This window comes from Anastrepha ludens, chromosome 2, assembly GCF_028408465.1.
Source record: "Anastrepha ludens isolate Willacy chromosome 2, idAnaLude1.1, whole genome shotgun sequence".
In the NCBI taxonomy this organism is placed as follows: domain Eukaryota; kingdom Metazoa; phylum Arthropoda; class Insecta; order Diptera; family Tephritidae; genus Anastrepha; species Anastrepha ludens.
The window spans coordinates 182,913,223-182,933,725 of NC_071498.1; the positions used below are offsets into that span (position 1 = coordinate 182,913,223).

A 20,503-nucleotide genomic window follows, 5' to 3' on the forward strand; every position below is an offset into this window, starting at 1 on the left:
AGAATAATTATTAATTAGACGGTAAGAAAAGATTGTTTAATAGACTAAATATACAAATACTCGTACATAAATGAATAGCCGACGCTACTCATCTAATTTATCGGGTGTTTCTATAAGAGCTTGAGAACTTAAAATGATAATGGAAAACATAAATGGGTATTATTGGCATCAATTTCCTATATTACTCCGTATAAAATCTGGTAGATTAATTTCATGGCATTTATTTTTCGATTACGACCGCGACTACGAGTTACATGATCCATTCGGCTATTCCAATTTTTGACTACTTTTTCCAATAAATCTCAATAATAAATCTAAATGAGCCCAATCAACAAAAATGCGACACAAACGATGGTCATTTGGCTTCACTTCTTGCACGAGCTGTATTTTGTACGGTCGTAAGTCAAAATCCTTACGTAAAATGTTCCACCTAGTCGAAGGACAAAAATCAATAAGTTGAATCGCTCTGAACATCTCGATCTATGAACTTCGCGAGCAGATTTATTTTTTTCGAAGTAAATTTAAACGATTCATGATGACTTGACAAACCTTACTGAACAGAAATGTCAACACAGTTTGCCATTCTCAGCTGTCAAACTAAAGTTATACCGATAGTTGTCATGCAGCTAAAAAAAACACTCAATACTACTCTCGAATGACAGTCGTTGACAATGGGCGCAGTTCCTTACGTAAATTCAAATAAATAAAGAGCGATGTTACTGTCCGACCAAAACCAATCAAACAAAACAGTGACCTTTTCTGAGTGTAGAGGCACCTGAGGGATCCCTTGTGGATTTTCCTCGCTCCAAATCTGGCAAGTTTGCTTGTTTGCGAAGCCACCTGACCAGAAGTGAAGCCCGGAGTGACCATAAAATGGATGCTGCGCACGGAACGTTTGGCGATGGGGGCACTGACAGCTGAAGTTTCACCAAAATGCCAGCTATACACTGTCAAATTTCGGGCGCACCTATTGAAAAACCCTTTACAACAGCAGGTCACACAAAAGGAGAACACATATATATGTATTTATAGGTACATGGAATTTTAAAAACGAATACATTTATTTTTACAAATATTTTGATACAATTCCCCCTATCCAAATAAATTCGGCCGTTACAATTTGTTGTTGAAATGCATGTATGCATGCGTATATGTATATGTATGAACGCTTACTTGATTTCCGCCCATTCGCCCCTTCCACCTTCCAGCCGATTCCACTGTTCTAGCGGCAGGATAATATTTAGAGGTGCGCAAACAGAATTGTTCAACGTTAGTCGGTTGCAGCTTACTTTTTTAAGGGATGGAAATGCGAGTTTGCTTAGTAAATCATTCAAAAAAGTCGTTTCACGCCATCGCTTTGTCAGTCAGTGAGTTCCTAAAACGGTTGTTTGATCAGTTTGAGCAGACGCAGACGCTGGCGCAGCCGCCAACACAGAAATGGTGTCAAATTACTCACAGTTAATAAAAGCGATTTTAGGTGGTGGGGTGATGACAACCCTTCAGAAATAAATCTGTAATTTAAGTTGTATTGGTCATACATAAAAAATTTTCCCAGCTCGGAAATCAACTGGTGAGAATTAACAACATTTTTAAATACTTCGACATCGGCTAACGGCTTTGATCTAGCAGGCCCAAAAATATAAAACCAAAACAAGCCCAAAAGCAAATTTATTATGCAAACTAAATATCACAAAACATTTGAGCATTTCGTGAATTTTGTTTATTTTTTATAGACTGACCTGCTGCAAATTTCATCAATGATTAGCCCACGTGCTATGGTGATCGGAATGCTTTCGCAGAGATCAGAAAAGCAGACACTGCTAAATTTATTCTGACTTAATCAGAGTGCAATATAACAGCAACTAATAATAGGTATAAGCTATAATATAATGCTGATTTCTATCGTTACGGTTATGGCTAAGGTATGGCACCACTAATTGCACTTTGACCAGCGATGGAAATAATATGTAAGTCGATGGAAAGTAGGTGCAAAATGGCATAAAGTGCAGCACTACGAGTATGACAAGTTTTACATGCCCCGGTGTTGCCAATACAAGCAGTCCTTTCACTTCACTCTCCCTTAGCACTTCCACTAAACCAGGCAGTAGTTAAAATTGGTAGAACCTCTACGTTATTTCTTAGAATAGCGCAGGACAGATGGAGCTCCATTTCTTCATGTGCTATTTCGAAAACACGTTGGCCCTCAATTTCCAAACTCGTAGCTCTATTTACCCGTTATTGGACGATCGCCTACACGCAAAAAAGCTAGGTTTCCCATTTTATCCTCATTACAGCAGCTGTGCGGGGCTTTCAGAGGAGGATACTGTTGAACACTTTCCCTGGTTTTTTCTCTCACTGGGTATTCCTGGTAAGCTGTATGCATCACTTGCATTATGCAAAACTTGGTCGGGTGAATGCATGGCTGTCGATTGGAATTTAAGTGTACTCTGTCCAATCCATAAAAAAAGAAATCGCCAAATCTGTGCCAACTACCGCGGATTTAGATTTCTAAGTATTGTGTACAAGGTCATTGAGAGGAATGAATTCAACGAAGGGACAAATCTGACCTTTTAACCTGGATATTGCGTACGAGGAGCGCCGACTACAACTAAGAGATCAAAGCGAGGAGGAAGAAGAAGAAAATAATTATAGGTTGTTCATGAAACATTTGCTCTTTGATGCTGATTCTTGAAGCTTTATTCTTTAAGGTTTGGAAAACCAAATAGAAATACAAATCTATATATTGAAAAAAAAAAATGGTCGAAGGATAAAATACATTTTGCCTAGTTTATAAGATTTACATGGGTTTGAAAAGGGTATAAATCTCTCTATGATAGGAGTAGGCAATATTTATTGGTCTGGTGGCGAATGTGGGCGAAGTACCACTTGTCATTGAAAAAATAATCATCGCTTTTAATTTGAGTTATAATTTTAAAGCGGACACATTGGTTTATATAGGCGCCATTAATATCGTCGAGGCTAGCCCGGAATCCCATTTTGAACTAAGCACAATGGCCAACTATTAAACAAAGATGCGAGCAGCTGTTAACGATATGTGGCACGTACATAAAAATGTGCAACAGTAGATAAATAAATATACGAAAATGTAGATTTAGATTATTTATATGGTGTAAGCATTTGTGTGTATGCACCTACATAGTTCATAGACGAAACCGGATCAAGAAGTCGTTAGAAAAAAACGGGACACAAAAATGTGAAGGTGATAGTACACAAATGAAAGAACATACGATATGAGAGGAGGCACGCGCCAAAATATTATACAGTGCTACATATTCGTTTAAACGCATTGCATTTTTTTCGTTTACTTTAGAACTGTTTTAAGATTACAACAATAACAACAACAAATATTCTTCCAAACTATTCGTTTAGGTAACAGTAAACCATCGTTGCATTTGTTTCTTATCTATTGCTTTTTGTTGTAACATAACGGGTCTCTATTTAAAATTATGCTTAAAAATGCTACATATTCGTATAAACGCATAGTTTGTTAAAGACTGCAGTAGTGAAGTTAAAAGTGATTAACTTGTGAATATTGTTTGTAACTGAATATTTTGGTAAATTCTTACAATGTTTTTACACATTCATTCAAATTTCTTAGTTAAATTAAATTTTTTAACCTAATTTTTTCAGATTTTCTAAAATGCCTAAGGCAAAATACTTAAATGATGAGGAACGGGTATTGGTCAGTGTTTACCACGAGGAGGGCTATTCCAATCGTGAAATTGGACGAAAAATTGGAAGATCGGAAGGAGTTGTGCGTGCTTTCTTAAAGAAAGCAGGCAATTATGGAATAAAGAAAGCAACAAGAGGCAACACAAAATTGTCACAGCGTGACAAAAACAAAATAAAGTATGAGGCTACGAAAAATTTTTTGAATTGCACACAAATAAAAAATAAATTGGGTCTTCCTGTAACGGCAAAACACACTTTACACATTTTACGAAGTGATGAAAATATAAAATGGAAAAAACCAAAGTCTAAGCCAATGTTAAAGGAACATCAAAAAAAGCTCGTTTGGAATTTGCCCGTAAACACATTCATTGGACTACGGAATGGATGAAAGTTGTGTTTTCGGACGAGAAGAAGTTCAATTTAGATGGCCCTGACTCACACTCATGTTATTGGTATGATCTACAAAAAAATAATGTATGCATGTCGAAGTGTGACTTTGGTGGTGGCAGTGTTGTGGTGTGGGCAGCATTTTCGTCAGCTGGCAAGGCTCAACTGTGCTTTGTGCCGTCAAAAATGAACTCAAAAACGTACACCGATATGTTAGAAGATGCCCTCATCACATTTTTAGATGAAAAAATGGACGAAGACAGCATTTTTCAGCAAGACAACGCTTCCATCCATGTGCCAAGAGAGTCTCGAAATTGGCTTAAGGAGCAATTCTTTAAGAAAGCACGCACAACTCCTTCCGATCTTCCAATTTTTCGTCCAATTTCACGATTGGAATAGCCCTCCTCGTGGTAAACACTGACCAATACCCGTTCCTCATCATTTAAGTATTTTGCCTTAGGCATTTTAGAAAATCTGAAAAAATTAGGTTAAAAAATTTAATTTAACTAAGAAATTTGAATGAATGTGTAAAAACATTGTAAGAATTTACCAAAATATTCAGTTACAAACAATATTCACAAGTTAATCACTTTTAACTTCACTACTGCAGTCTTTAACAAACTATGCGTTTATACGAATATGTAGCATTTTTAAGCATAATTTTAAATAGAGACCCGTTATGTTACAACAAAAAGCAATAGATAAGAAACAAATGCAACGATGGTTTACTGTTACCTAAACGAATAGTTTGGAAGAATATTTGTTGTTGTTATTGTTGTAATCTTAAAACAGTTCTAAAGTAAACGAAAAAAATGCAATGCGTTTAAACGAATATGTAGCACTGTATGTGTACAACAACAGCATTTGTGAAAATAACATTGAATGTAGAAACAACTGTGGGACTCCGTAAAGAGCGCAGGAAAAGGCAGGCAACTAAATGTAAGTGAACAGGATCGGAGATTTGAGGAAACCGCAAACAAAAGCCAGCAAGGACGCGGCTGATGGCAGGGAGCAGCTGTCAGCTGTTTTACGTTTATCATACCTCATTGGATTTTATAACCTTGTTTGTCGTGAGTTGCAGGGGAAAACAAGTTGTTGGAGCTCTCAAACATGCATACAACAGGAAATGTCCTTTTAAACAACTACTTGTGTGTTTGTATACTCGTATATGACTCCCAGTAGAGAGGCAATCACTTAAAAGGACTAGTTCTAAATTACCCACTTAGTGATTTCCTTCAAACTGGTGTAAAACAGATGCAGAGTGTGGTAATTGTACTACAATTAGGCAATGGCGGCAGCAGTGCTCCTATGAACTATTTTCAGTGTTTGTTTAAACCAAACGAATTTTTAGTGGATAAAAGTGTATGTATTAGTCTATTAGACTTCAAGCATACCATTAACAAAAATAATACAAGAGTATAAAATTCAAAAAATACAACTTTATTGCTACAGGTATGTTTGCATGTGAACAAATTGCTTTTTGATTTTGTGCCCTTTGCACGTTTTGGTATCGAATTAATGGTTAAGCACGAATTAGGTTAGGTTGTAGCTCTCAACTTCACTCAAATTACTCAAAAATAAGTACAGTCCAACCCGGGTAGAGTGACCCATCTCGTGCAAGGCCTATTTGCTCAACGAATATTGTTCATAGAACTGAAATCGGGAATTGAAAGGTAATCTAAGTTAACTCACTCATTAAATAATATATTCAATTCAAATATTTTCATAACTTTTTTCTAAAAAAGCCTTTAATATTGGTTTGCTTCTTTTTACCGTCAATACACTTCCTTTCTAGAACAAGTATGTTATTAAAAGCTTCTGTCGTCATTATAACATGTTTTTAATTCAATTCTTAATATTTAGTACAACTCAGTACAAAAGAAATTAGGTGTTCACTCCACAGAGCACGAAATAAAATAAATTTGGGTGTCGTTATTAAGCGGGAACTGTAGTAAAATCGAACCGTTCTGGTCTAGATTTTAAACAGCCTTATTTACTGAGGGGATCTGACATAAGTATGGGTACATCCAAATGCTCAGTTTGTTCTATTTAAATGTGAATGCATAAGCGATAATTGCATAGATGGAAGCAAAAGCGCCACACCGCACCCATTTCGCAAAAGTGCGCATGCGGCCACCACTTGAAGACAATTGATTGTAAAAAAAAATTGAAATGCGGTATTGCAGAATAGACTTCCGCTTTGTAAGCATTTGGTAAAGTCGGCACAAAAAAGTATTTTGTAGTTTTTGCCGAGAAGTATCGGGTGTTTTTTAGTTGCATGAGAACTTTCGATATCAAAACTGTGGTTTGATAGATGAGAACGACAAACAGTGTTAACATTTCTGCTCGGTAATGCTTGACAAGTCATCATGCATCGTTTAACGCCAGAACAACACCTCCAAATCGTGGGAATTTACTTTGAAAAATAAAAAAACAAATCTGTACGCGAAATCTACAGAGCGAAGTGTTGAATAAGACGTGGAAATGTGGATTCGTCGACGTTCTCAACTTGTTGGCCTTTGTGCTTCGACTATGTGGCAAATTTTACCTGGCTTACATCTTTTGGCATAGCTTATGAAACACAGCTCGTGGAAGAAGTGAAGGAAAAAGTAGTCAAAAATTGAACTGATGGATGGACTGAAAATGGATCATGTAACTCGTAGCCGCAGCGGACACATGCCGGATATTATATTAAAAACAATGCCATGAAATGATCGACCGGATTATAATAAAAGTATATAATATATATATAGAATATATCTGTTTTGCATTATCATTTCAAGCTCTCAAGCTCTTAAAAAAACCTGATATGATATGACTGGTTTTGCTTTTTTTTACAAAATAAAACTTCAGAACATTATTACGAAAGAATACCTTAGTCAGTCATGGCTGAGATTTTGGAAAGGTACTCAGTCGCTTGGCGGCCGCCGTAGCCGAATGGGTTGGTGCGTGACTACCATTCGGAATTCAAAGAGAGAACGTTGGTTCGAATCTCAGTGAAACACCGAAATTAAGAAGAACATTTTTCTAATAGCGGTCGCCCCTCGGCAGGCAATGGCAAACCTCCGAGTGTATTTCTGCCTTGAAAAAGCTCCTCATAAAAATATCTACCGTTCGGAGTCGGCTTGAAACTGTAGGTCCCTCCATTTGGGGAACATCATCAAGATGCACACCACAAATAGGAGGAGGAGCTCGGCCAAACACCCAAAAAGGGTGTACGCGCCAATTATATTATATATATAGTATATACTCAGTCGCTGGGCTACCTTTACCTCGGAGTCAACTCTGACAAAACAGTGTTGGTGCTATTTACCAGCATGTAAAACTTGCTCCAGTGCTGCCCTGAATTTCTTTTTGCACTTGCTTCCCATCGACTTTTACGTCATTTCCAACGTAGCTCAAAGTGCAATCAGACTGAATGAGATTGGCTTCTGGAGGCAATCTCTCAAGGGACATAGGGCACTGGGTGCTCCTTATTTCGACAGCCTGGGGCAGTGCGCCATCCTAAATCATATCAATATTTTCCATTATATCAACAGCTCTGGCCGGCTGTAGATATCTGCCTGTTGAAGGTCTCATAATGGTATCAAAACGTCGCTTCAGTGCTACTTGAGGAGTGCCAGACTACCTTGCTTTCCCTCCGTTAAGATTCATAATAATTATTATTAACTGCACGAGTATCAACCTACGAACATTCTAAATAATTAAGTAATATTGGAACAGTGAAAGGACACGTTCTTCAAATAACTTCGTTAGTTGAACTCATTTTATGAATCATAAATTTAAATCTTACGTAACCTTACGAAATCAATCGTTTCATCCGCTTGTTGGTAACTCGAAATCGCTAACACAAATCGTTGGCGCAAGCTGTCGAAAGAAATATTTGGTCCACTAGAAAAGTTCATGAAAGTCCACTCGGTGGTCAACAGTAAGTCATTGAGCCCTGCGCAGTCAGATTCAGAGTATTTGTATTCAAGCACGTATTCGGCTAATTAAAATATTTTCGAAAGTTTATCAAATTAAAGAAATTCAAAATAGTTGGAAAGCATTGTGAATAAAATTATTACCGAAATAGGAACAAGCACACTGAGAAGAACAGCCTAAGATCATCAGAGCCAAAAACTAGATATAGGAATCTGGTATCATTACTTTGATTAGAGTTACATTTTCTTGAGCTATAAAAGAGCAAATTGCTTTTCCGAAAGTTGGCGTTGTACTGTGGTTCTAATGTTGGTTCCAGGTGGTTATAGTTGACCAACCAAGTTGCTCCTGTGGATTTCCAGAGCATCTCTGCCATGAGAATACTTCCCACATCTATCGCTTCGAAGCTGGTTAAAATTGTTGAAGAAGATGTGCACGTGACTGTTATATACGAGTACGTACTGATATACCAGCATCCATGCATAGGAAATCATGCAATGAGTGATGCAAATCGTTCAAACTAAGTGCAGTCATTTCAGCAAACAAATTACTGCTGCTTGTTGAACGCTTTGACTATAGTTTGTGTTTACCATTCCTGTAAATCTTTTATAAACTTGCATTTGCAAATTTGCACAATGTAGCCACAATTTCGTAGCCAATATTCACTGCACAAATCGCTGATTGTAGATAAAAATACAAACTGCGACACCGCTTGGTAATCTGATAAATTAATTATCGTGTGCGGTATTCATTAATGTGTACAAAAGTTTACATTTTAATCGGGGTTGCTATCTCATAAATTGTTCGGACATGTGGATTTGTTTATTCAATTTTTTCAATTTTTGCAATTAGGCTGCACTATATAACATATGCGTGCACACATACATACATACACACAAACGTATATGTATATTAGAACAGAGGGAAAAAAGTTAGAAAACCATCCCCTATTTCAAATCTAAACTAAGAAATTTTGGACCACCCTTAAAACTGGCAAAATTTATGCTCTGCTATAATTATAACTATAAGCCTATTGTCAAGAAAAGCACTTTGGCTAAGTTATTCGATAAAATACAATAATACAAATGAAGTTATTTAATCACATAAATAAGGCTATATCTTATTATCCGCATGTCCCGGCAGAACGACCTGCCCTAACCTCGTTTTAGCTATGTTATAAATCAAGTAGTAAGTGCGTTAAAAAATGTTCCCCAATTAGATGCAGTTTATACACACTTTTCGAAAGTCTTCGACAAAGGGGATCACTCAATACTTTTGCATAAGTTGGAACACCATGGGAAACCTCTTGAAGTTCTTCGACAGTTTCGTAAAAGTTAGGAAACTACTCCTGAAAATTGGACTTATTGTGCCTAAAATCATAGTCAAAGCATGGTCTAGTATACCGCAAGGAACTCATTGCGGGCCATTGCTGTTTACACGCTTTGTAAACGACTGGCCGAACCATTTTAAGTTTGCAAACTGCTGAACTGCTCGCAATGAAAAAGCGAATAGGATTTGTTTTTGTTAATTGTGGAAACATATGTAAGTATATGTATGTTAATGTGATAGAAATTCATGTACGCTCCTTTTTTCTTTTTCATAGTAAAGATACTGAATTTTCAAATAGCTTATTGCTTCTTTACTACTTGGGCCGTTTAGAGTATTATTTTCGCTTCGGTTCGCTTTGGTTGTTTTCTAATGCGAATTAACCCGAATGTGAATGTTTCGTTTGATTAATTGAGTACAAATATTTAGCTGCAATTGTTTTAAATCAATTTTTGGTTATAATAAATTTACTGTTTGTACATCAGATTAGAAAGCCAGTTTCGATTATAAATCTAATAACAGGCAAGCGTAACTAAATGACAGTTCTAATATAGGTGTGTTTGCAAAGTTAATTATACATTTAATTTCTATTTTACTACGCACGTACGTACATATTTATATCGTCATACTCACTTTTTGAGGTAGTCCAACTTTTGTTGTTGCACCTTAAGATATCCCTCTAAATTCGTTATTAATACCGATTCAGTCTCAAGAAGTTCCTCCATCTCTGCCAGGGCCGTGTAGACCTCCGAATTTGTGCAATCGATACTCAATGTGCTGATTAGGAAACATATTGACAAAATGGTCGAAATTGATGCAACTGCTGAGCCTCCTAGGTGTTGAAACATTTCGGTGGTGAGTGGAAATGAGATTTTTTTGGAATTTTTGGTATGTCCTGGAACACAAGAAAAAAAAAGATTTTTATTGGTCTTTTTTTTATTGCAACTTTTAATCTTATCAGATGTATGTTAACACAGTGAAGAAGAAGAATTCATGTACATATGTATGTATAACAGTCGATAGTCATTGCATTTTCAGTTAAACAAACTTTGCCATTATTTTGAATAAAATGCGTAAAACCATCTTGGACCACGCAAAAGATTAAAAAATCAAAGCGATATTTATGTGAGCTATAATTGAAAAAAGAAAGGTTTTTGGAAACATAAATTATCGCATCAGCTATGCTTGTTACATAAGTAGACTGAGCGTAAAAAATCTCGGTTTTTTGTTGGTCTCGAGGGCAACCATTTGAGCAAAGCACATGAAATATTAATAGGCCTAGAACGCTATTGAATAAGTGCAACATTTTTTAAGAAACAAACTGCTATTATAATGATAAGAATTTAAATAAGCTGTTTCTGTGACATATGTAAAATCCCTTGTGAAATCTCCAAGAAATCGTCCGCCATTAAGCGTGGTAAAGTTGCAATAGTGCGCTTCTCCTCCCATTAAACCAGTGTTTAAAGTCAGCATTTGGATGCACGACAAAACATATATATGTGTATATTTCAAGCACAAAACTGCTTGAGTTGTTATATTTACATAAATACAATTTTAAAAAAATTCATTGACTATTTCTGCGTAAGAGAAATTAAATTTTCTTTACTTTTCAAATTTCAGGTTTTGAGCTAAAACGTGATTTAAGAAAAGCACAAACATATTTATGCACATGCACAAAAATACAATACAATAATCACAAATTTATGGAAATAATTTCTCCAACCTCCAACACACAAGTGTTTTAATCGTTCATAAATAAAATTACTAAAATGTTAATGCGTTGAAAAAAGAATTAACTAGATTTGGAATTTGATTGCTTAAGATATTTGGTATAACCTGAAATGAGTTTAATTAAAATAAATCTAGTCACATCAAAATCGAAATGCAATAAACAAAAGTAAATTTAGTTGACATAGAAAAGGGGAATTAAAAGAAATGGACCTTTAAACAACTATATTAGACACCAAAGAACAGATTAGCACAGCTTTCAAATGAACACGAAATAAGTAATAAATTCCATGAATATGAGTGTTCTGGACCAATTTTGCCAATTTTATAAATAATTTTGGATCCCATTGTGTGCATCAATTTTATTTGATTTTGGGCGCGGCAAAGGTTGACGGTCGTACAGATAGACAAGTTTAGTTTCATGAGCTACAGGAATCCAAACATTATAAGTCAATTGGTAAAGCTAACGAAACTATATTCCAAGTCAAAGTTTATATACCCGGACTTTGTTCATTATTCGGGTCCCAGAATGGATCACAGAAAGATTGTTTGCGTGGAATTTGAGTACCTCGTAAGTTTGGCTTTTGTGCTTTCATATGAATATTTTATATATATATATTGTCTGTTTAATAAAAGCGTGACTGGCAAAATTCAAACTTCGAGTTTTGTTATAAAAAATGTAAATGCGTTGTGCAATTTGTTAGTTTTGTGTGAAATTTAGAAAGCAAAATGAGTTTTGCGCACAAAAAAGGAATGAACCAGTGTTTCTATGTACTATACACCCTGGAGGTCCAGAAAAGCCACTTGCATGTGAAGCGAAATAGAAGAAGTCGATGAAGTTCTTAAGTGAATGGGGGCAGTGGTTTACCGAAGTTAAAAACGTTTAAGATTTCCCCGGACGAGGCCAAAAAAAAAAATACGTCTAGAAAGTAATATCAGAAGATTATTGATTTGTCTATGAAAAAGTCGAGCTTATGGTTGCGTTAAGTTGAGGCAGTTTTAAGAAAAAATGGTATTAATGTATCCAAAGACACGATATGAAGAAGTTTACGTGCAGAAAACTTCAAATACCGTCTTATCTATTATATATATCTCTTATATACGTCGGTCTGGCTGTACTGCTGATAATTGACAACTCCCACGAACTGTTCCACTCATCCGCTTAAGGTTCATGTTGCAGTTGTTGTAGCAGCATAAACATTTCCCACACATGCACGGGGAATGCTGCTGGAGTGACAGTCCTTGGTCAGATATCAAATAAATCCGTGTCGTTCCGGTAACATAAAACCGACTGATTTGGGAACGTCAGTTCATGTTTGGGGTTGCTTCTTCGTATTTAACCATTTATTTATGTTTACCGCCAATTTGAATAAAGTTTTGATAAATAAAATCTAACAAAAATTACCGTCAGCTGCGAAGATGTTTGGAAGAGCTAGCCAACCTTGGATTTTACAAGAAGATAACGATCCGAATCATCAAAACGCTATGTGTAGAAACTGTTTGTGCAAGAACTAAGTAAAAACTCGAATGAAAACAAATATGTACGTTCAAACAGTTAACAAGGCAAATTCACGAAAACTGATTTGGAGCCGATTACCTCAACAACCTGCGCGGAAATTAACAGAAAGTATGACTTGAAGATGTGAAGCTATTAAGCTAATGTTGGTGACTACACATTTCATTGAATATATTGCGTATAATTATTATTATTAGTTCTTAATATTCAGTTTGTTAGGATCAAATTGACCAAGTAGTTTCAAAGTTATGGCGTTCACGCTTCTATTAAACAGACTGTATATACAGGGTGGGCCATGTAAATTTTGCTTTTTGAATCGGCTATAAAAAAAAACTAACTAATATTTTTTCAAACTTTTTTTAAATTTTGAAGATTGAACATTGTCATTTATGAATGAAAATTAATAGCGTTCAAATGACTGACACGACTGGCTTTACAGTAGGCCATTCGATCAACCCAATTTTTAAGCACATTTTCGATTGTTTAGGCTCAAATTTCATGAATGACAACTTCGATTTCGTGTTTTAAAGCATCAATCATCTCTGGATGGTTCGCATAGCATTTGTCCTTAACGGCTCCCCACAAAAAATAGTCCGACGGGCTTAAATCACAGCTCCGAGGCGGCCAATTGATATCGGAATTTCGGCTGATTATACGATTTTCAAAAACGGTAGTCAAAAGTTCGAGTGTAACTTTGGCAGTGTGACAAGTTGCACCGTCCTGTTGAAGCCACATGCCGTCCATGTCATCCTCTTCAATTTTTGGAAACAAAAACTCGTTGAGAATGTCACGGTAACGCTCGCCATTTACTGTAACCGCGGGTCCTCGCTCATTTTCGAAAAAAAAATGACCCGATGATGCCGCCAAACCGCACCAAACAGTGACTCGTTGTGGATGCATTTGCCTCTCTAAATCCGACAATTTTTCTTATTGACGTAGCCACCGATGTGAAAATGAGCTTGAGAAAAAATGATTTTTCGGTAAAAATGCTCATCTGCACTTTGGAAATAGGTTTTCAATATTTCCCAATTTCGTTCAAGAAGAAGAATTCAGTCGATAAAACAGATCAAAGAGAATGCGACGAAGGAGCTGAAGGCCATCCCTTCGTCGGCCTACCAGGGGTACATGGAGGACTGGGTTAAACGTTGGCACATGTGTGTTTCTTCAGACGGGTCATATTTTGAAAGAGATAAAATGAATTTGCCTGAAATTTAATCCTGTTTTGTTTTATTTAAACATTCCCGATACTTTCTGATCATAGGGTGAAAGTAGATGAGTGAATGAGCTTGCAGTGTACTGTTTGCCGGGTAATGCAGACTGGTTTGGTTATAACTGTAAGCCAAGAAAATCATTAGACTAAATGCTTATAAAAAATTAATGAGTCGCATTATTAATGGGCACCCGCGTAACAACCTTTCCTAATTAATTTTTCCCATTAGGTGCCCGATCAGCAGCGATTGCGTTTTGCCGATACTAAATCACAATGATTTTTTCACAAAAGTGCATATTTAGATCCATTGAATGTTCAAAATGTGAGCGTAATTAATAGAAGTGGTGGAGGAGCTTAGTTCGAGTTTCAAGAAATAAATATAAATATATAATATTATTAATTTTTTTAATAGTGATGAATTGTTGTTGAAAATATTTAATCGATTTCTAAATATGATTTTCCTTCACACCAAATGGCAATAATTAAATAAAAGTTAGCGCAAAATTAATCACTCTATTGGAAGATTTATAATTTTTGCAAATGCCGTCGAGGTACATATATCAACAGACAAACAGTCAAGCACGTAAAAGTCAAAATAAAAATTTCGATCACCAAAAAAAATTGTTTTTTTTTATTTATATTAGTAAAAAAATTATTCAAAAACAGAATTTGATGATTAATTTCGCGTCCCCTTGTATAGCTATCAGTGAAATAATATCACATATTCAAGTATATACATAAAATATGTAAGGGCAATTCAATGCCATAAAACTGTTAAGGCTGCAAAGTGTAATTCGTTTTTTTGAGATACAAACGGACGCCTTAAGAAAATTGATTCTCTAGCTCAAACAAGAAATACATTTATTGGGATATGGCGCGCATTTATGGTGCTGCGCCAGTCAAAATAATATAAATATACTTCAACGGCTTCAGAATAAAATCCTTCGAGATATTCTTAACTCACTTTGGTTCGTCACTTTGGGACTGTGAAAATCTCTTCACAACATTGTCTTTATGTTACCAAAGTTATACTACTCATTAGTTTATTTGTAATTAATGTCAACAAATACTGTTATGTATATTATATTGTACATACGTTTGTAATAAAAAATAGCAAATTAAATTGGGTGCTGAAAAAGGGAGCCACGGTTTATCAACAAGTAAAAAAAATTTACTACACCATACGAATTGAAGCCGAAAAACTACGAGCGACATTTTTTCCCGTACGACCATAAGCGCGTAGCCATTTTCCCACGTGCCTGCCATAAAGCTCCAAACTTTGCTTTCTATTTGTACAGTAATACATAAATATTTTTTTATAGTTCTGGTATCATCAAAGTCACATAATTTAACCTTGCCCATTTGAGTGAATGTGTGGCTTTCTAAATCTTAAAGAGAAGATAACTATTGCCCATTTCTAATCAATGCATCATATCTCGAGTTATGTATTAAGAATCCACTCTGCGTATTTATTTAACTGACTGGTTAATGACGATGTTAGTGGATTGATGAGTTTGAGAAGCACTTCGAGTCTCGATTTTCTTAATTTAAATCATCAAATAGAACGAACAACGTAATAAATCATAATAGTTATTCTAAGTTCTTACATTGTGGTCGATTTACAAAGATGAAATTTTATGTTGGTTTTTTTTCTAAGCGGATTGATTGGTTAATTTACTGCGTTGAGTGACTGTTTTTTTTTAACAAGACAGGCGCGCAGCTTGTCATAATGTCTTTTAATGTAGTTTCTTTAGTAAAGTAGAAACCAAGAAAAAAGCATAAGAAAAATGTTACAGGCAATCACTTAAATTCTCATTCGAATAATTATACAAACTCAGACAAGATCACCGAACTCATAAATTCCATCGACAACTACTATTTTCTAAGAAATTTTATGGTCACATCGACCTGAAATAAAACTAAATCAACAACAACTCTATCTCGATCTCAAAATGATAAATATTCCACTATGCATCTACCCAACAGTTTAATTAATATACTTATAACATTTTTTTAATGATCTTCGACTAACATTTTTTATTTATTTGAATTTTCTACTGCATGTTCTGTGCGTGATTAGTCATATCGTATTATGTGTTGGTGTAAGGCATTCAGGTGCAAGAAGTGCGACGCTTCCTGGAGAGTTTAAGTTAAGTTAGCTCTCGCGAAAAAAAAAATACTTTGTATAAAAATCAAATTCGTGTACGTAACAGGTTGTTCAATAAGTTTTGCTGTGCTATAATAAAAAAATCAGCTTATGGTTTGAAATACACTTCAGTATTCAGTATAGTATCCCTGAACATCAATAAATTTGCTCAAACGAGATTCTAATTTATGAATTCCATCCCTGAAGTGAGGATCTGGGAGGGTTGCAAAATACGCTTCCACAGCCCTCATCATTTGATGAAAAACGCTATCCACGCATGACTTTTTTAGGTCTGGAAACAGATGGAAGGCGCTAATGGCCAAATCTAGTGAATACGGTGGATGCTCCAACAGTTCGATCTTTAATTCACGGACTTTAGCCATTGTCAAAATGCTCTTGTGCCAGGATACCTAGCAAAATAAGTTCACTTTCAAATATATAGTGATTGATATTAGGTTTTAATACGAGTAATAATAAAGAATGTACACAAAATTAAGTTAACGTTAAATATATTCTTGAGCCGCATAGATCAATTGGAGGCCGTCGAGTGCATCATCATTCGTTGATTCAATGCCGTTGACAATTCAAAAATATGACAACCGCTTATAGTTGCCATGATCGCTGTTATGTAAGGATGCCAAGTGTTCACACTTGGGACACGGTGCATTGTCCTGAAGAAAATGAATTTTTCTCTTTCGTAAACTTTCTTTTTTCACGGGTATTTTCATTCAACTGGTTTAAAAGGTTACAATACTATTTATTGTTATACCAATTTGCTAGTAATCCATAAGCACAATTCCTTTCACATCCCAAAAAACGCATGCTAACTCTTTCTTGTCCAATTTCCGGACAGGAACTCGTTTTGGAGCCGAAGAACCAGGTTTACACCATTATTTAACCTCTTGTTTTGATTTAATATCATCGCGAAAGACCCAAGTTTCATCCGTATCGACACATAAAATCCACTTTATCCTTTCAAAAATCGAAAACGCTCTAAATGTTGCTGAGAAAGTTGCAATTGAAGTGTTCTCGTTCCATTGCTAGCGAAGATGGCACCCATTGAGCACACAGCTTTCTGAAGCCCCATTTTGCTTACACTGCCCAATGAGATGCCTAGGGCTTCTACTAAATCTCCCCTCGACGATTTTCCAATACGATATCCTGTATTTTGTCTACGATTTGTGGTGTTGTTTAGACGTTGCTGGCATGGATCCTCTTCAAGACTAATATAATCTCATTGCCCAAATATTCATTCTCTCCTTAGTCCAAAAACTATTGTAATAAGCGATGTTTCTTAGCTTTAAAAATGCCATTACAAAGAAATTTGATTGATTTTGCTCCCAACCTACATAAATAATTTTAAATTCAAATTCGAAAGAAGAGTATCGCAGTTTGTTTCTCTGTGTACTATGCAAATTGCAGCAGTGAATTAAATATATTTAATATAAATAAACGGTAAAAAATAAAAGAATAAAAATATGGTTTAGAGTTAGCGGTTATTTCCAGGTTGGCAGTTTTCTTCAAACGGACCATAGAGACATTTAAATCATATACAAATTCCTGATAAGTTCAAAGATATGTCTGATAAATTCTGAAGTAGAATACATTCTCGCGAGCAGCCAGCTTTGGAAAACATGAATTCAAACCGTACGGCGCATTCTAATCATGCCTGCCCAATAACATTTGGTCACTTCTTCCAAGCATTTAGATTCAGAAAAAAACTTTATTCAGCTTCTAGCAATAAAATAAAAAATAGACAATAGAACTAAACCTGACATGATATCGGGTCTGAAAGATCATTGTTAGCATCGGCATGCGAGTTCAACAGCTAAAAAATAAACAGTTAAGTGCATATATACATATGTACATATATTAGGACGGACCAAAAATTGTTGGACGGCTGAAAACATGAGGACTAATATTTTTATATTTTTTATTAGGAAAAGTGTGTGTTTAATTTTGTGTGGCTTTTAAGGTCTCTCTGCTCTAATTGCTTCAAAATAAAGCATGGGGTAACATTTTTTAGAAAGGGTTAGTGAATGGAAATTAGAGAGGAAATTAAATAACATCGATTTGTAAATATAGGGTGTTTTTTTAGTAGCACGAGAACTGTCGATATCGATCGGTTTGACAAATGAGAATGGGAAACAAGTCATCATGAATCGGTCAACGCCAGAACAACGCCTCCAATTTATGGAAATTTACTTTGAAGAAAAAATAGAAATAAGGAGCACTGTCGGCACATTCTTATTTATTTCCGAATGAGAAAGCAGTACCTCGTAGTCGCGGCAGACCTATTTAAAAAGTTAATGCCACGAAATTTTCTATCATATTATAAAAAAAATTATTCATTACAACATTTCTGTTTTTTATTATCATTTTAATTTCTCAAGTTCTTAAAAATGTGCATTTTTTCTTATGCAAATTCAATGGTCATTTTTATAAAACCAAAAAAATAAAATACAAATATTATATAAGTGAGTAAGGCCGTAGAACAAATTTATCATCAATAAAATAATTTGATTTTTTTCCCGACCACCCTAATATATCGACATATGTATATATGCACGTGCATATGGGCGAGTGAATGACCTAAAAATAACCTACTTTAACTTTTATTTTTAACTGACCATCAAGACATGCGGTCATAAGCTAAGCTAACAGAGATCACGCATATGCATGTGTGCATGTGTATGTATGTATGTATGTATGTGTGTGTGCATGTATGTACATACATTTAAGGTAGCCTTAGAAATGCAAATTAAGCAGCCACATCTGACGTACCATGAAATGGAGAGAACAGTTGGAAGTAACAGCACAGAAATGTTACAAAGCCAACAACAAATGCATATACACCTGTGTTCACAATAACAGAAGCGCGGCGAATTACCAAATTTCAACTTTGTTCTTTTTTTGTACATATGTTTTCATAAAAATTTACTGTATTATACAACAAAAATCATATAACTCGAAGCTCCAAACTTTGCATGAAATTCAGAAAAATTTGACATATTTATAGAAAATATATACAATACTAGCAAACCCGGCCCGCTTCGCTGGGCACACTAAAATAGAATAGATATGGTTTAGAACAGAAAAGATATGGTTTTCATATTATTTATTTCTTTATTTTTTATTCAAGAGCTTTGGCATAAACAATATTTTTTGTTTTTGTATTTGTTTTTGAGTAAATATAAAATATAAATTGAAAATCAGGAAAAAAGAAGATTGTTTTTAAATTTCAAATCAACGCAAATGAATAACTAAGATGCAAAGACACGGCAGGTCCACGTTTTGGCATATATTTCGAGACCCTAGTCATCAATAGGTATGAAAATTACCTCGTATTAAAACACTTATCAACAGCTTTCATTTGATACCCATACTGTGCATACACAACCAAAGGTTACCCGGGTCTACGTTTTGACCTATATCTCGAGACCCCAGTCACGGTGCGGCATGAAAAATACTCTGTACTAAAGCATTAACCAACAGCTTCCATTTGATATCCATATTGTACAAACACATTCTAGGGTCCACGATTTGGTCTCTATCTCGAGACCCTAGTCACGGAGCGGCATGAAAAATACTCTAAACTAAAGCATTCACCAACAGCTTCCATTTGATACCCATATTGTACATACACATCCGAAGGTTACCCAGGTGTACGTTTTGACCTATATCTCGAGACCCTATCTACCAATAGGTATCCAAACTATACGGAAACCATCTTCAATACCTACTTAACAATGTGTAAGTTTGGTTTAATTCGGTGCAAAGACACGGCCGGTTAGCGAACACACACAAAAAGTTGACTTTATTTTATATATAAGATATACATCGAAAAACAACCTTTTATAAAGGAAAATTCTGGGTATGCAGTTTTATAGTCCATTCAATATTAGTGTAATAAAGTGCAAGTTTCAAGTGGCTCAACATTTTCTTTTGTTTTTGACATTTTTTTTCGCTGAGTAGTTGAACATTTTCTTCAATGTAAAACACTATCGAACATGTGCTTTATATGGAACAAAATTTTTAACATAGTATGCGAACAAAATTGTCAAAAATCAACTCGGTTTTGAGCGACGACAAATGTTCCCTTTTTTATTCTAATCTATCTAAAGATTCAGATTAAAATGGTGAACATTTTGATGCCAATTTCGTTTAAATTTGTTAGACTTTTTTAATGATTACCAGTTTTTAGTTGTCGGTGCAGGAAAAAAATTCAAAATACAATATAAAAAAATTATATACGAAAAAAATGAAATAGCAAAACTTGGTAATTCGTCGCGCTGCTACTACTTGGGCCATAGGCGTATGCAAGTAAAATAATTCAAAATAAACAATTTTACTTTTCACAATCATCAATATTTTTTTTTGCTGCTTACTAAATGCAAATTTTATAAATTTAAATATTTTGCTTAACACAATGCAATGGTGAAATAGTAGTTGTTGTTAATGGTAGCTGAATAATAGTGTTCGCAGTTTTCGTGATTTATTTACATATTGTTTCGGAACGATGCTCGTATAACGGATTACTGGTCAATGCAACTGCGGACTTGCCTCTAAAAAGTGG

At 35.2% G+C, this 20,503-nt stretch overlaps 1 protein-coding gene across 3 annotated transcripts in view; it reads right to left on the reverse strand.

Moving 5' to 3' along the window:
• The window catches only part of LOC128856056 (prolyl 4-hydroxylase subunit alpha-1), a 76,435-nt gene that overhangs the window by 18,835 nt on the left and 37,097 nt on the right, over nt 1-20,503 (reverse strand). For all 3 annotated transcript variants that reach the window (XM_054091415.1, XM_054091414.1, XM_054091416.1), the window contains exon 2: nt 9,961-10,222. In XM_054091415.1, coding sequence (XP_053947390.1) covers nt 9,961-10,175 — 215 coding nt within the window. In that variant the 5' untranslated portion in view covers nt 10,176-10,222. The remainder of the gene's footprint in view (nt 1-9,960; nt 10,223-20,503) is intronic.